Source organism: Crocodylus siamensis, chromosome 9 (assembly GCF_052110815.1).
Source record: "Crocodylus siamensis isolate JL-2025a chromosome 9, ASM5211081v1, whole genome shotgun sequence".
NCBI classification, from domain to species: domain Eukaryota; kingdom Metazoa; phylum Chordata; order Crocodylia; family Crocodylidae; genus Crocodylus; species Crocodylus siamensis.
In genome coordinates this window covers 63,628,159-63,644,042 of record NC_143403.1, presented here as the reverse complement: position 1 = coordinate 63,644,042, position 15,884 = coordinate 63,628,159, and the positions used below count along the sequence as shown (strand labels likewise).

Here is a 15,884-nt window from a genome sequence, read left to right as displayed (position 1 = left end):
TGTTCAAAATGAATATAGCAAGAACTCACTGAATTGTACAATTACAATTGCAGGAAACACTTTCCACATTGTCTCAGTTTCAACCCTAAAATACTTAGGACTACAACCTCACTGGCCAGCTGCCTTGCCATCTATTGTTTGGTCTGGGTCTGAGCCTGTTGAAAGTACTAGTTTTACAAAGCATGTAGACCATCACTCCAATGTGTCAACTTCTACTGCAGTAACACAGCAAAGTAAGTACAATATTTCTTTTTTCTTTCACATAACATTTGGAGAGCTCTGTCATTTTAGACCAATATTATTTTTTTCTTCCTGTACTCCATTGGATACTGTTGATGGGCCAAATGTTTCAACCACTTAAAACATGTTTAAAAAATAAATTCTCCCTGCTATTTGGGAGAATAGGATGAAAATGCATTGTATTGTTGTTCACTCTCATATGTAACACCATTCCTGTGCACTGGAGGATATTAAGAACTGATGGTTCTGTTACTTTGAGTACCAAACGTGCCAGGAATATATTAAACATTCCTGCAATGGTGCTTTTATTATGATTATTGGTCTGTGGTTTGGCTTAAATGTTGCAGTATGCTGACTTGGAATTTTGGCAACACATTTTTGAGGGATGTTGAGCATTAATTTTGACACAATGGTAGGGTTCTTGAATAACTGGGAAGTAAACTTTTAGTGTGAACTATGCACAGATAGAACATCTACATAGCATTAGTTTTTTTTCCCTTTACAATAACTGTTTCTATATAGAAATATATATTTTTAAATAAAGCTTTTGTTTCTTATCTCTTTGCTTTTCTGGAAAAATGCATTTACTACTTTGACAGTGAATGATCCAGAAACTAAATCAACATCCATGTCTCTCCTAGGATGTCCAACACAGGTATAATACCAGTTCTTTGTACTGTAGATTAGAGTATGTGTTGTGCTGCTTTTGTGTAGTGGTGTTGTATCTAATTCAGAAAGAACGGTACATAAATAAAGCATGCAGAATATCTGGTATCCAGAGACCTCTCTCATGCCCATCCAGGTTATGTGGAGCTGGGTAGTGGCTCAGAATTCACACTTTGAATATAAGGTAGAAGAAATATTTTCATCAGCAGGCATGATGTAGCGAAAGTTAATGATATTTATGTGCTTAAAAATGTCCTAGCTCAGTATCTGCCTTTTCACCATACTTATACTATTTGCTCTGCTGTCTGTTCCTTAATGTCTTCCCCTTTTTCATTAATGGAATTGACTTTAAACTTTCTCTTGAACAACTTTATGTTTACACAGTTCTCTGTTTTGATAAGCTACATATAAAATATGTTCTATTCTTAGGCTTTAACAGAGGAAAAGAACAGGCTTTGGAAGGAGCATGTAGACAGAATACTTTCTGGCAATGAGCACCGTTGTTCTAAAGCCCCAGTGTATGGCAGAGACTTGCTGGGAATTTGTTTTTTGATTAGTGAAAGGAAAACTCCATGGCAGTATTCTGCCAGCATCAACAAATGGAGGTGGGCTGGCTTTGTGAACTGTTGCCTTTCTTCAAGGGCCTCAGAAGGCCTGAGTGATCCACTTCAAGACCTGGTATTGGTACCAGGGCAGCGACAGGAGTCCTTGAAGGACGTTGTGAACAGGTAATTGTAAATGATGGATGGATTTGTTAGTTTTACACAAATGAAGTTATATGTAAGCAGCACTCTCAACTGACCTGGTGTTTCTTGTTTCTTCCTACTTTTTTGTAGTATTGATATTGCAAATGCAGAAGTTGATTGACAGTCATTCTTTTTGCTAAACAAAATAAACCATTATCCAAGTTCCTACCTTATTATTTTCCTTGTTCTGTCATGTTGAGGTTTTTCTCCTGTGTTGAGTCTGGTTTTTTATGCTGGTGATTTGAAAGATTCTGTATCCTGTAACATTGCCAGCAATGACTGTTAGTTATCAGACGATGACAACTCTAGTTGCAAAATGTAATACTGTGTGGGAATCTACAGCATTTAGCCACACTTTGTCTGACTCTTGTGAATGAATGCTGAAGAACAAAAGGTAAACATTAAGAAATTAAACTAGAGGGGCACTTGCCTTTGTAACACAGGGCTAGTGGGTATCTGTTTTTACCAGGATCCTCCTTACCCATGTTCATCTCAAGTAGTGGGTATGCTGAGGACTCCTTGTTTTTCTGTGGCAGTGATAAAAAAACTGTATCTATCCTGTCACTGTCTGTTCTGGTCTTCTATACTCTCACTTATTGTCTCACTTCTTACTTTTTCCCATGCAAGCCCTTCTTTTTACTACTGGTTTTGAATATTTAGAGCTTTGTTCCATATGGATAGTTTGTGCTGTTAGGGTTGGCAGTACTAAAGTTTTGCTTCCTTTTGCAGCACTCTGTGTGTGCTGCCAGCTGCAGTTGTTGCTCGTCCAGCAAATCCTCCTTCATACGCCCGTAGTATGAAAACCTTAAAGCACAATCTTGAAGAGCAAGTAGCTCCCTATTTCCATCAGCTGCAGCAGATTACCACTCTGCCCTTACTACAGTTCCCTGACCGCCGACTAGTGCAGTATGATTCAGGTAAAGGATAATGGTTCGCATACTCATGGAGACCTGCTTTCTCTGATAGATGCATGCTGCGTGGAAATGCTTCATTTTTTTTTTCCCAAACAGGAAAGTTGGAGGCTCTGTCTGTCTTGCTTCAGAAGCTGAAATCAGAAGGGCATCGTGTGCTGATTTTAACACAGATGACTCTGATGCTGGATATCTTGGAACAGTTTCTAAACTTCCACTTTCTCACCTACATAAGAGTTGAAGAGTATGCCAGCTGTGAGCAGCATCTGGTGAGAGAGGCCTATGCAGTAAAGTGATGCTAAAACTTGTCTGACTGGAGAAAAAAATGCCCAAATGGAGTAGTATACAACAATGCTATGCAATATTTATAAAATATGTATATAAATTAGCTTCTCATATAGTAGGGCCAGAAGCTTGGCATGCAGTTTTTGCTAAAACAACTAAATAATAGCAGTAATGTGTTTAAAAAATGGATACATTTTATTGGTAGGTGGCAAGGAAGGGAGAGGTTATTGAAGCAGTGCATCTTGAATTGTCCTGCTCAAGACTTTTTATGTGGCGCTTGAGAACTTTGATCACAAATGAATGTGATCAAATTCATGCATGTTAATAATATCCTTGACTTAGTGCTTACAATGTTACTGTCTGTAGATGACAACACAATGGGCATTTTTTGCTTTGATTATATTTTTGTCTTGGCTCTTCCTCAGCCTTACTCCAGGGGCTTTTATGCCTGTGTAGTGCCCTGGCATTGCCTGAGGATAAATTAAAAGTATGCTCATATCCCTCCCCACTAGGTTTTATGTTTCCTTTGGGGCCTACAATTTGAGCAAACATTTAGTCTCAATAACGCGGTTGGTTTCCTTTGTATTTTTCATCTTTTATCTTACTGTTGTGCTTTGAGTCAAATGCAGTATAATATACCTACAGATATATGTTATTTTAAAGCACCAACCTTGCAAGGTGCACAGTCGGAGAGTCTCAACTTGGCCATTAGGAAAGGGCAATAAAGGAGCTACAGGGTACGTAATAAAGAAGATTAATTTGATATGATCTCTGTAAAGTCACAAGGCAAGAGCTGTTCTCACTCTTGTAGCATCTACATTGGTCAAAAAGAAAAAAAAATTACATAAATGAAATTGGACTGTTTGTTTAAACTTAAACATAGTAACAAAACCACTGTAAGACTCTTGGCACCCTTTGAGGTGGATTAGAGAGGCAAATAGAACTTTTTTTCAAAGATGTTCCTTTTCTTGAAGTCTAGTAAAAAAAAACCCACCAAATCAGTTCATTATTAACATCACTTTCATGTTGTAATTAACTTTCCCCATTTTAGGAGCAGATAAATGTTTTCAACAGAGGCAAGCGGATCTTTTGTGCTATTCTGTCCTCTCACAGCCCTTCAGCAGGTGTCACTTGTATAGAGGCAGATGCTGCTGTATTCTATGATGTCGATTTGGATCCACTGATGGATGCAAAGGCCCAGGAATGGTGCCGCAGGCTTCAGAGAGGCAGAGACATCCATGTGTACAGGTAACGTTAGTATGGAGAAGCCATTTAAATGTATAGGAGCGTAAAGGCTAATGGATAGGAATGGAAAAGGTAATGGAAGATGGACAAAGTTGCTGCTAGAGAGGACTTGGGGGTGGGAGTTTTAAAAGCTCTGCATTGGCCAGTTCCTCAGTAAGACATCCTTGGTTTAAAAAAAATAGAATAAAGGCCATTATTCCCCATCTGAAAGCTGTTCTTCAGAGAAAAGCGGGGGGGGGGGGTGTTGAAGACTTTATTCTTTCCCATTATTGTAGCTCTTATACCCGTCTTTAAGGATGAGAACAGGAAAAGAGAAACCACACACTTTTCCAAAAGGAGGACTAATGTAACAGAGTACTAATGGGCATGATCATAAGCTGGGGTTCATGGATGAGAATATTCTTGCTGATTAAGCATTTTTTTCTTTAAAGCAGTCAATACCTGTCACACACTGAGTGTAATAAGGTTCTAATGCCTGGCTGAGGGCTTCTTTCAGGTGGCTGTTTCATGAAGAGAAGCTGAGAAAAGTTATTGGCACCGAGCTGATATTTTGTACTTTATCACACTAGAAGCTACTGGGTGCATTCAGAAAGATGTGGATCTTACTTGCATCCTGGTAGTCCAGCAAAAAAGGCATAACAGCCCCTGAGCTAGATTTGCATTGCTAATATCTGCATAAGGAAAGTTAGCTTTGGAGCACTTAGATTTGGAAAGCCACGTTTATAAAAAAAAATAATAAAAAAAAAAATACAGTGTTTAATGGGCATTTTTCCTGCAGGCTTGTAAGTAGCAATTCCATAGAAGAGATGCTGTTGAAAAATGGCACTAAACATCTCATCAGAGAGGTAGCTGCTTCAGGAAATGACAATCCCGTGGCATTTCTAACACAGGTACTTTAATACAAGTGTGTTAAGCATGAAAGGTTCCCTGCAAATGCATAAAAAATTGAGTGGATTGGGGCCAGGAGTGTTCAGCAACTTTCAGTTCTATATTATTATTTTAAAAAATATTGCCTGGGGATAGTAATATTTTTAATGGGTTTTAATGATCTGGATAGTAAACTTTCACGATTTTCCAAGGCTAGTTTAATGGCTGAGGAGATATAACAGTATAAGTTTGACTTTGATCTGGAAGAGTACTTTGCAGTTTTGCCTTGAAACTTTCCAAAATAAAGTTTGAAAGGATGCTATTGTTAGGCCAAAAGAAAATAATCTGTTTTCATCAAAGACCTCTATGTGGAAGGACTTGCCTATACCTTGCAATTAATATCATAGGAAATAAAGGAAACCGTTGTATGTCCTTTGGTTTTTTAGACTAATTCTGTCATACAAGACCATTTCTTAGCAAGGTTGAGTTGTAGCCAAATAATGGCAAAATCATCTTTTTCACATGCATTAAAACTTCCCATATGTACATGCCATTATTGTATACCTTTCACTAACATATGGCTTTCTAGAAATAATTGAATCCATATTCCTGCTAAACGTTAAAACCACTTAAAAAATCCTGAGTTTTGGTTGGGAATTGAATATTTTTTCAGCTGCAGCTGAGTGCATCCAGGAATTTTTTTTGTAGCACATGTTCTATAAGAGGCTCTTCATTTCAGAATGGAAGCCCGAGAGTTTGTGGTACTTTCTTGGGTGTCTGTTTCTACAGTAGAAACAACCTTGCCAAAGGTTTCAAGGGTTTTTATACAGATCACTTCTTTTCTGATTACTTATTGATATTTGAAGTTTTTGTTTTTTTTACATGGTATGGCAAAGTGAGTGTCTACACTTTAATTACTTGTCCAAGATCAGCATGATGATATCCCAGTCTTCTCATTCATGTGTGTGATTCTCCCTGTCATTCCTGAAATCTTTCCTAGAGTCTTTTGAATTATGTGATGTATGCTCCCTGGGTTGTGTGTGGCTCTGTCTGAAATCCATAGGAATGTCAGTAATCTGGGCTAAAGATTTTGGCTGAGATGGAAAATAAACTGGAGGTAAAATGTGTGTTAACCAAACTCAGAAAGGATTTCTATTAAAATAAAATTGCTCGTTAAATTCCTTAATTATAGCTGTCCTACAGTTGCGTAATTCTGTTGCTAATGCTAATAAGATTGAAGGAGGTAATTAAAATGCGTACCATGTACCGTAAAGAAAACAAATTTTTGGCATTGTCTGTACTCCATTAAGTCACCTAATGCTTACATGAAACTTTTGACTCCATTTCTTAGGTGAAGGAAAATGAAAATGTCTACCAGAGTTGGTTTTTTTTTTCTTTTGGTGGATGAAGATGTGTTCTCATTTTGTTCTGTATTAGCATTTCTGCTAAATATTTTCATTGTTTGTTTTTTTTATAATATGTTGCCATGTAATGCAAAAAAAGCAGAAAAAACTTCAGGCAACCAAAATGTTTTGTGTGCATCGTCAACTGTCATAATTCTACCGTTTTTACGTTGCCCTATTCTTAGCTTTGTCAGATGAAGATGACAGCCTGTTCTGGTAAGGTACTCATTGTGCTCTGTAGTCTTGTTTTTTAGGATTGAGACTGAAGTTCAGTTCTGATGTAGGTTGTTTTTTTTTTTTTTTTTTACTGTCATCTCAGTCTCACTTTAATGTTCTTATTTTTTTTCAAAAGGCTCTTACTATTGCACAGGGGAAAGAGGATCCCAGAAAATATGCACAGGAGACGAGATATGAATTGAGAGCGGACATAACTTCGGAATTACATGATGCAAGAAATAGTATGGCTCCTTCACAGTTAAAGGAATTGATTGACTTTATGGACCAAGTATGTCTCTCTCAATTGTATGCCCACATTTGGGAACATGAGGTTTCAAATAGCTTCTTCTTTAGCCAAAGAACAGTGTCCTCAGTGCACCTGACAAGAACTATGTTCCGGGTATGAGACTGTACACACTACCCAATTATTGGAGGCAATCTGACCTGGTTTGTCTGATCCATTGGGTCAGCAACTAAAACAGATTTTTCAGGTGGTAGATCTTTTTCCTGAGGGATTCCACTTGCACTGATTTAAAAGGAAGTCATTTCCAATAAGAGGAAAAACAGTAGACACACCTGGGTTATATCCAGGTGATTATCAGCCTGATACGCCTTCTCTGAGGCTATGCCCGTTCCAGTTCTAATTTGAATAGCTATTTTTAGAATTTCCTGTATTCTCTTGATTCCTGATTAGCCCTTTGTTCCACCTATGTTTCCTTTCAATAGTCCATATACCACCTGTGCAGCATCCAAATACTGTAGTCAAAATCATTGGAGGCTTTATACTGTATTGTGGATGATGGATGGTACAATGGAGGCAAAGAAGCTGATTCTGATCCACAGCTATTCTGTGAGTCGGTAGCAGAGCTGGGGCTAGAACTTGGGAGAGATCAGCTTTCAGGCCTATATTCTGACTAGCAACAGTTTGGTCCCTTTTTATATGAAGGAAATAAAAGATGCTGTCTTTCCTAAGTACCAGGTGTAAGATAAGTGTTTACTTACAGTTATTTTCGCATATACGACTAGTTATTTAGGTTTATATGTGTTTTCTAAATAGCTCTTGCCGATTGAGAAATATGCTTTGAATTTCTTGGAATTGTGTTATGCTTCCACTGATCCAGAAAAGCAGAAAGCCAATGAGGTAAGGGAATATATTTCACTATGTGAATGTACCAGTAGAAAAATGCTAAAAGACTCTTTTGTCAATATAATTTTATTTAAAGTGATTATGATTCTGTAGGACTTTATTGTGGGGGGGGCAGGGGGGAGTAATGGGCATTTATTGAGATAGTATAGGTTTGCTTGGTGTATGCGTGATGTCCTGGTATGGTGGAAAGCTGTTGTGGTTGTATCAGTTAAAAGCATGTAGGCTAAAAGCTAAAAATTCTTTGTTACCACTGTGTTATGTCACTATATGTTTATTCCAGTTATTGTAATCATGTGTGGTGATGCACTTACGAGGAATATTTTTGTGAAGACTAGAGGGTTGCTTTACTATCAGGCTTGATTAAAATTATATTGAATTTATCTCCAACAGGACTTGAAAAATGCAAAGATAAAATGGGAGCTCCATCAGATCAAGGAGTTGAAAGGTAGAGAAGAGAAAATGCAGTATGAAGAGGAAGAGCTCTTAACCTACACCAGACAAGATGCTTATAACACGGTAACTTTCCAAGTACCTATAGGCCCTGTTTTCATATATCGTATATTTGTGATGATCAGTTTTGCTGTTAAGGATAAGTAGGTGGTACCTCTGGTCCCCCACTTTGTGCCTTTAGCTCCAGGTTGTAGGTTTTTCCACAGGTGACCCATTCTTATTTTGTCGAGTTCACTGGCTGCTGTGGTTTGAGAATAAATTATTCAGGCAGCAGATTGACTTCACTTAGTATCTGGCAGAGCTGCTCCAAGATTGGCATGAGGGAAGAGACTGAGAGAACAGAGCTGAAGAAAATGGGAGCTGCGATGCAGTGGAAGCAGAGGTGTGCTGCCCCTATAACATTAAAATCTAGCTTATCAGCACAGTGCTTTTCAATCTTGTTAGACTTAAGGAGAGTCGAGACACTCAAGAAAAAGGATCTAAAGGCATTCTGGGGTGCTCTGGGACCCTGTTGAGAATCGTTGAACGAGCACAATTGCATTTTTTTTACTTCAGTATTACATGTGTTTGTTGCAACTTTTAAAGCACATGCATTGTAGTTACAAGCATGCATATGCTTTTTCATAAATTATTTCTATTTACTGGAATCATTAGAGGTTAAGAATTGTCTTGCTGCTTTTACAGGAATATATCTATGAAGGTTCAGATGGACAAATGGAAATAATGCCTGTAAGTTGTTTTTTTGGGGTTTTTTAAAGGAAAAAAACTTTATCTGTTGGTAGCAAACTAACATGATGTAAATGGTATTGCATGCAGCTTTGGACTCCCCTGACCCTGCCAGAAGATCATGATGATACATATATTGATTCTGTTTTGTGGCTGATGTATGATAGAACTCCAATTTCTGAGTCCAAGCTACCACCTTTATACAGTCAGATGAAGCAAGAGCGGCAGCAGTTGGATCCATCTGGTAAAGGCTATGTTTTGGAAGGCTGTATTTGTGTGGTTTACAAAAAGGTGGTAAGGAGAGCTTCACAAACTTAAGTGACTGAATTCCTACAGAACATTTTTTAATGACGCATCTTAAAACTTGAACCTGTGAATATAATTTTCCTGACCAAATTAGACTTCTTTTCATGAAAAATGCATGCTTAAAAATAGGGGTGCAGTGATAGAGATTTTTTGGGGGGCGATAGCGACAGCTGATTTTTAAGGAGTCATATCAGCTGATACCAATCCAATTTCCAATACAGCACGGAGAGCTGTGTCTAGCTGCTAGTTGTGGTTGTGGAAGGGGAGTGGGGAGGGAAAGGGCATGGGGGGAGTAGATCAAGGAATGGGGCTGGGGCAAGCGCTGTCCAGCCGGGGCAGGGCATGGGATGGAGGGGCACAGGGGGCAAGCAGCTCCCACTGCTGAGCACATCCCGGGAGGGCCCAGCACAGTCCCAGCCCCAACCTACAGCTGCAGCCCACCCCACCCGCGCCCCAGGCAGATCCAAGGCACATGTTCTCCCCCTCCCCCCATGCCCTCCCAGGGTGCATGCAGTGGCAGGAGCCCCCCCCCACTCCTCGGACAAACTGCAGCTCCAGCCCCGCTCCCTCCATCACCTCTTCTCTCTATGATTTGTCCCCCCACCATGCCCCTTTGCTCCCCTTTCACCACAACAGATTTACCAGCTGCATGTAGCTCTCCACGCTGCCGGGCTGCACTCCTTGCTGCCTATGTGCTGCGCTGCGGCTGTGCGCATGCACAGACATTTATTGGCCACATCAGGCTGATTTCGTGTACGCTCAATTTTCTGTATATTGGTGCCGATCTGATGTCGGACCAACGTATTGGTGAACCTCTATTTAAAAACTATGTGGACTGCCTTAAAATTGTGCCCTGTAATTTTACCCATTTTCACATTTGCTGGATTGGAAATAGGAATTACAGTAAATGAAACTAACGGCAATGTAGCGGTGAGGCTTCTGTATGCTCTGGTCCCAGTCTCCTCCGCTGCTAAGTTTTTATTTTCTGTCTCTAGTACTGCAATTTGCCATACTCGCCATACTCTGTCTAAGCATTAGTTCACATGAAACTGTTGGTAACCAGTGTCCTGTGGATTTAGTTGTACATAAAGGGGGGTAACTGAAGAGGCAAGTAAGAAGTGAGATATACAGGTATCATGTTAAATACACAGGTGTTTGACCATAAATTGAAGGCATTCCATTCTGAGCAGAGCTGTGCACTAATCTCCATTAGGGCTAAATGATTGGTACATTCCTACTTTTGTTATGGATTTATTGTCTTAAACCCCTCCCCACCCCCAGACATCCATCCATCCTCTCACTGAAGGTGATAACCCAGGGGTCAGCAACCCCCGGCACATGTGCCGAGCACGGCGCACAAGGCCATTTTGCTTGGCACACCACCGCCAGCCCGGGCTCTGAGCAGCTGCTGCCAGCCATGGAGCCCAGGCTGCTCCCAGCAGGCAGCTGGGAGGCTGCAAGCCCTGGTGCAAGCAGACTGGGCCTTGTGGGCTGGCTGCAGCCGGGAGGCTGCAAACAGCTGCTCTGGGCTCCCGCATGTCAGCACTCTGGCACTTTCCAAGGTAGACATTGTAGTTTTTTTGGCACTCCAGCCAAAAAATGTTGCCTACCCCTGTGCTAACCCCTGTTCCATTGGTCATTTCAGGTAAGAGTAAAAAGCATCACCATGGGAAGATGGCTACTCCTCCTCCATCACTTTTTGGCCATGTGAATCTGAGGCTGTTGGAAATGCAACAAAAGGGCAAAGGAGAGAGAAACAAACTTTTGCGAAGGCGGCGAGCTTTCTTTGCAAAACTTTTGCCTGCTTTTGTCAGATCAGCTGCAGAGGCTGGACAGGATAGCCCTGAGTGGCAGATAAGTGAAGACAGGGCGCTGTTACAGGTAAGACTAGGTTTTGTTTCATTACTTGGGTTTTGTTCTTACCTTTTTCCTCGTAACTTTAGTTTGTTTGACTTTAGAAATGACTCTGCTTTGTGGGGAGAAGGGAGGGGAAGTTCCCTCCCTGCAAACCTAATCTAGCTTTTGGGGAGGCTGATGAGTTTACTGAGACTCACTAGACAGTGAGATCCATGCGCACACTGTAGAACATATATAATGACAACTTTTGTAGTTTTATTTATAGTGGCACTGAATTTTGTGCATTCTCCTTCTCCTAGGCGGTGAAACAGTTACTGCAGCTTCCTTTAAATCTAGCTGTTGTATCACCGGCTCAGACACCCAATTGGGATCTTGTCAGCGACGTTGTTAATACCTGTAGCCAAGCTTATCGCTCATCAAAACAATGCCAAAATCGATTTGTAAATCTTGTTATAGCAAGAGAGGAAGTAAAGGTGAGTTTAAGCTGAATTGTGCATTACACTGTAGGCAGTGATTTCATTTAAAGCCTGATTTATACCCTGTCAAGGGTAGGGATTGAAATTTAAATGAGAATAATTCATAATCACAGAAGAGCAGATTTACTATTTTAGCTTTAGTCAGTTAAACAGGTTTTAAGACAATGATGTTATTTCTGAATATGCGTCTCAAAACAGAATAGAAGTCAAGTTGTTCTGGTGTTAAATCATTCCTTTCTTGTGTTAAGAGATGTATCAGGGTGGGACCAACTCTAATTAGTGGTGCCTTTTCCCACTGAATAAGGTAAATTTAAAATTCACTTGTGGTAGACTTGAAAAAACTGCCATAATCTAGTGCAGAAGTTAATTGGCAATCAAATATATAATTTGCTGCTTATCAGTGAGGCATTTAAAACATTTCTTTAGGAAAATAAGTAAAGTACAAATACAAAACAAAATTAAAAGTTATTATTTAAATCAAGGTTTCTTGCTTGCTGATCAAAACACAGTTAAAATCAGTAAGTTGAATCACTTTGGTAAGCTTCTGGGGCAAATGTTTTTCTGGAGATTAATTCAGTCTCAAAATAGTATCAGACCGTCCTGCCAACCAATGGCAACTCAAAGTGAAACTCTGAGGTGGTTTAAAAGCATTATTCATAGCTCATTGTAACTATAGCATGAAAAAATAAAGCTAAAATATTGTAACAATTATTTATTTATTTTTACAGATTGTATTATGGTCATCCAAAAATAGAAGCAAAAAGACTGCTTTTGTAACAGTGGTGTTTGGAAACTTAGTTGTGATGGGGGAAAAAAGGGGCAGGGGGAAGGTTTAACTAGGTTTGAAAATAACTTTCTTTTCTAGAAAGAAATGCAGGCATCTAGCTCACTGGTATTTTATGTGCAGCCGATTGAAAGTATGTGGATAATATGAGAGACTGTATATATATACCTGTTGTCAAAACACTTCCTGAGGACTTAATTAGACTTTTTAACAAGGGAGAAACAGCCATAGACAAGTTTATTATCTCTCTGAATATATTTCTGTCCGCAGCAAGAGAGATACTGATCACTGGGACCATAAATTTGATATATTGTTGGTTGCTATGAAAGTGACTTGCTGCATGGCTTTGCACATGTCATTTAACCTGTGCCATGGTTTGCCTTTTCTGCAAATGTGTTATGAGTACTAACAAGTATCTAGAATTTTCTGGTGGAAAGTATTATAGTAAGCAATTAATAAATCAACCAGTATATTTGATAACAAAGACTAGCTTTTCTTGCTATTTAAGGATATTAAAAAAAATTTAGAATTTGTCTGATCAAGAAAGTATAAACTGCAATTTTTGAGATAATCCCGTGGTCTCTAGTGATGGCATCTGTTTCTTTCCCTTTTTTTTGTTGAGAAAATGAATGGTCACCTTCGTACCAAGCAGACTTCTGCCCAAGACCAGAATTCTGCACATGTACAACTTTATATGAGTCACTTTGATTTAATGACAATGGCTGCAAGAAAGAGAAGTTCCCCAGATAAAACTCTGTAAGTTAACTTACATGCTTGTAAGATTGAGCAGAATGATCTGGTGTGTTTTCATATGCAGAAGTCCAAATGCTCACGTGGCAGTCCCCTTTCATTTTACAGGGGAAGCGGGGTTTTAAATACACAGGTGATTCTGTGGTCAATTTGAGACTTAGTGCAGTGACCTTCCTGACAAATCAAATCCTGCTTCAGTGCCTGTAGAATGATAAGCTTGTATAGTTCATATTTCATCCCCAAGTACTGGAGAGGGATAAGGTAGGCCCAGCCCACTGATCTTTACACATCTCAAGTCCAGCAGTATGTCGCTCATCTCTTTAGGTAATGAGAACAGGTAATGCCAACCCCCTCTGTTGTGAGGTGATGGTGGTGGATTGGTTAAAATCAAGGCTGCCCAGTTCTGAATGGCTGGGGCCACACACTCTGCAGGCCACACGAGTTGGGGTGCACCAGTGGGAACCATGCACCTCATGCCATCCCCTACCCCAATGCCCTCCATTGCACAATGCCTTCTGGGCCCAGTTCACCAGGCACCCTGCCTCACTGTAAGTTCCCCAGACACAGGCTTGCCTCCTGTTTCACGCCCCTCAGGTGCCCCAGGCCATTGCCTTCCCCAGTCCTTTGGGCTGTGCTGCTCTGTGCTGTCCTACCCCCTGGGGTGGGGAAGGGGAAGGCAGAGGGAGAGGAACCCAGAGGCCCTTGCTCCTTCTGCAACTGGAACAGGAGGTAGAGTGGCAGCTAAATAGGGGCAGTTTGTGGTCTGGGAGCTGCCTGTTGGACAGACCTGGTCTAACCAAACTTATTGGAGACAGCTTATTTTTACTTCCAGCCTATATTTCTCGAGCCTCAGTCAACTGGGGGGGGAAAGGGGGCATCCAAGAGTAGCAGACAAAACTAGCGCTTCTGTGTTTGATAGGCAAGGAGATGGGGAAGTTGAAGGGCAGGGTTGGGTGCAGATCTGAATTTTAGTTCCCTCCAATCTGCTGCTTGTTTTTTCTCTGAGCCATCCCGCTGTACAGTTGAGGCCTGGGGCACGCACATAGTTGAATTGGTTTGCTTCAAGATTTTTTCTTTTTTCATTTTAGGTCGGGTCAGTTAAATCAAGTGAAGCTTTGTGTGAATGTCTGTGTAAGTCAGACATAAACTGACTTCCACTGGGAAGCTAAACTGATAAGGCCAATTTTAAACCAGCATCATCATGTCAAGGCAATGCAAATACCTGAGTAAACTAAACCAGCTGAACTAAAGTTAGTATATAGACCAGTCCAAAAACCAGAGAATGAGAATTCAGGGGATAGAGGTGGCGGATCTTGAATTTTGTCAGATCTTATTGGCTTAATTAGGAGGCAAGATTTTCTATTTGAAGATGTCATATTTTGTACAGCTTTACAAAAATAGTGTTTAAACCACCTCTTACTTACTTTCAACAGAAGTAACTGGGATAAGCCAGCCTCCATAACTGAGGCTGCATCCCCTTGCATGGAGCCTAAAGCAAAAGTAAAAAAGGTACATTTATTTAATTCTCTCAGGCTTTTATTTTCTTTCAGTTGCCTAACTTCTGCCTTTGCCTTGAATATGTATAGTTTTGTACAAGTACAAGAATTTGAGGGTGTAATTGCATTTTTGGCAGTTTTAAATAATCATTTCATATAGCACTTAAAATGCTTTGGCCCCTATATCTTGAGAGAGTCCAGAAGAGAGCCACGCGCATGATCAGAGGTCAGGAAAACAGATCTTACGATGATAGGCTGAGAGCCCTGGGACTCTTTAGCCTGGAAAAGCATAGGCTCAGGGGTGATTTGATGGCCACCTATAAGTTTCTCGGGGTGACCACCAGGATCTGGGGGAACGTTTGTTCACCAGAGCGCCCCATGGGATGACTAAGTCGAACGGTCACAAACTCCTGCAAGACCGTTTCAGGCTGGACCTAAGGAAGAATTTCTTTACTGTCCTAGCCCCCAAGGTCTGGAACAGTCTGCCAGCGGAGGTGGTTCAAGCACCTACATTGAACACCTTCAAGAGTAAACTGGATGCTTATCTTGCTGGGATCCTATGACCCCAGCTGACTTCCTGCCCTTTGGGCAGGGGGCTGGACTCAATGATCTCCCAAGGTCCCTTCCAGCCCTGATGTCTATGAAATCTATGAAATCAAAGATATTAACATTGTTCTTCTGTGTCTGTGTTAATTCCAACTACTTTTCTTTTTCAGTCTTTCATTTTATGGGCATTTTTAAAACCAATAGAGTCAGAAGCAGGTAGCGTACAGTATTTTATTGTTTTTTTTGTTTTTTTTTTAAATGAAGTCAGCCAAATGCTACCCAACTTTTTGTTATTAATAGTTCATTTTGGACACATCTTTTTGTCCTGCCAAGTCTTATGAGATTTTTACCACAAATAATTTAAATCAATAAATTAAACTCTGTTACCTTGCTGCTTTTTCCCCCCTCTTCTGTTATTTTAGACTCTGACTGAAAACCAGACGAGCAAAGGGGTAGATCCACAGGAAACTCAACAACAAACTATACAACAAGCACAAGTTCATCCTCCATCACGGGTACAAACACAGGTGGGGCAACAGCTATATCAGAAATACAGACTGTGGGTCCCTAAACTTCAGAGCCAGTAAAAGAACTGGATATCAGGATCTATCATTTTTTAATGTGTTAGGGAGGTGTTCCTCTGTACTAGTCCTGCAAATGAATTTGCAACTTTGGATCCCTGTACCTTTGTGTAGCCCTGTAGACTTCACAGATGTTCCATACAAGTGCAGAAGACCTTGACGACAAATCCAATTGCAGGATTGAGG

General features: G+C 40.3%; 1 protein-coding gene and 1 non-coding gene across 14 annotated transcripts in view; both read left to right on the top strand.

The window, feature by feature from the left end:
- LOC149857767 (E1A-binding protein p400-like) overlaps positions 1-15,884 on the top strand; it is a 38,741-nt gene that overhangs the window by 19,117 nt on the left and 3,740 nt on the right. For 12 of the 13 annotated variants that reach the window (XM_090063044.1, XM_090063043.1, XM_090063042.1 and 9 more), the window contains 17 exons: positions 54-233; positions 840-895; positions 1,336-1,634; positions 2,382-2,569; positions 2,663-2,832; positions 3,900-4,096; positions 4,872-4,983; positions 6,716-6,868; positions 7,637-7,720; positions 8,117-8,242; positions 8,861-8,905; positions 8,993-9,146; positions 10,854-11,089; positions 11,365-11,538; positions 12,948-13,081; positions 14,509-14,584; positions 15,540-15,644. In XM_090063044.1, coding sequence (XP_089919170.1) covers positions 54-233; positions 840-895; positions 1,336-1,634; positions 2,382-2,569; positions 2,663-2,832; positions 3,900-4,096; positions 4,872-4,983; positions 6,716-6,868; positions 7,637-7,720; positions 8,117-8,242; positions 8,861-8,905; positions 8,993-9,146; positions 10,854-11,089; positions 11,365-11,538; positions 12,948-13,081; positions 14,509-14,584; positions 15,540-15,644 — 2,489 coding nt within the window. The remainder of the gene's footprint in view (positions 1-53; positions 234-839; positions 896-1,335; positions 1,635-2,381; positions 2,570-2,662; positions 2,833-3,899; positions 4,097-4,871; positions 4,984-6,715; positions 6,869-7,636; positions 7,721-8,116; positions 8,243-8,860; positions 8,906-8,992; positions 9,147-10,853; positions 11,090-11,364; positions 11,539-12,947; positions 13,082-14,508; positions 14,585-15,539; positions 15,645-15,884) is intronic. The other variant, XR_016444215.1, reaches the window with a different exon arrangement.
- Positions 3,265-3,401, top strand: LOC149857768 (small nucleolar RNA SNORA49). The gene has a single exon (XR_016444368.1). It is a non-coding gene; the product is annotated as a small nucleolar RNA SNORA49 (small nucleolar RNA).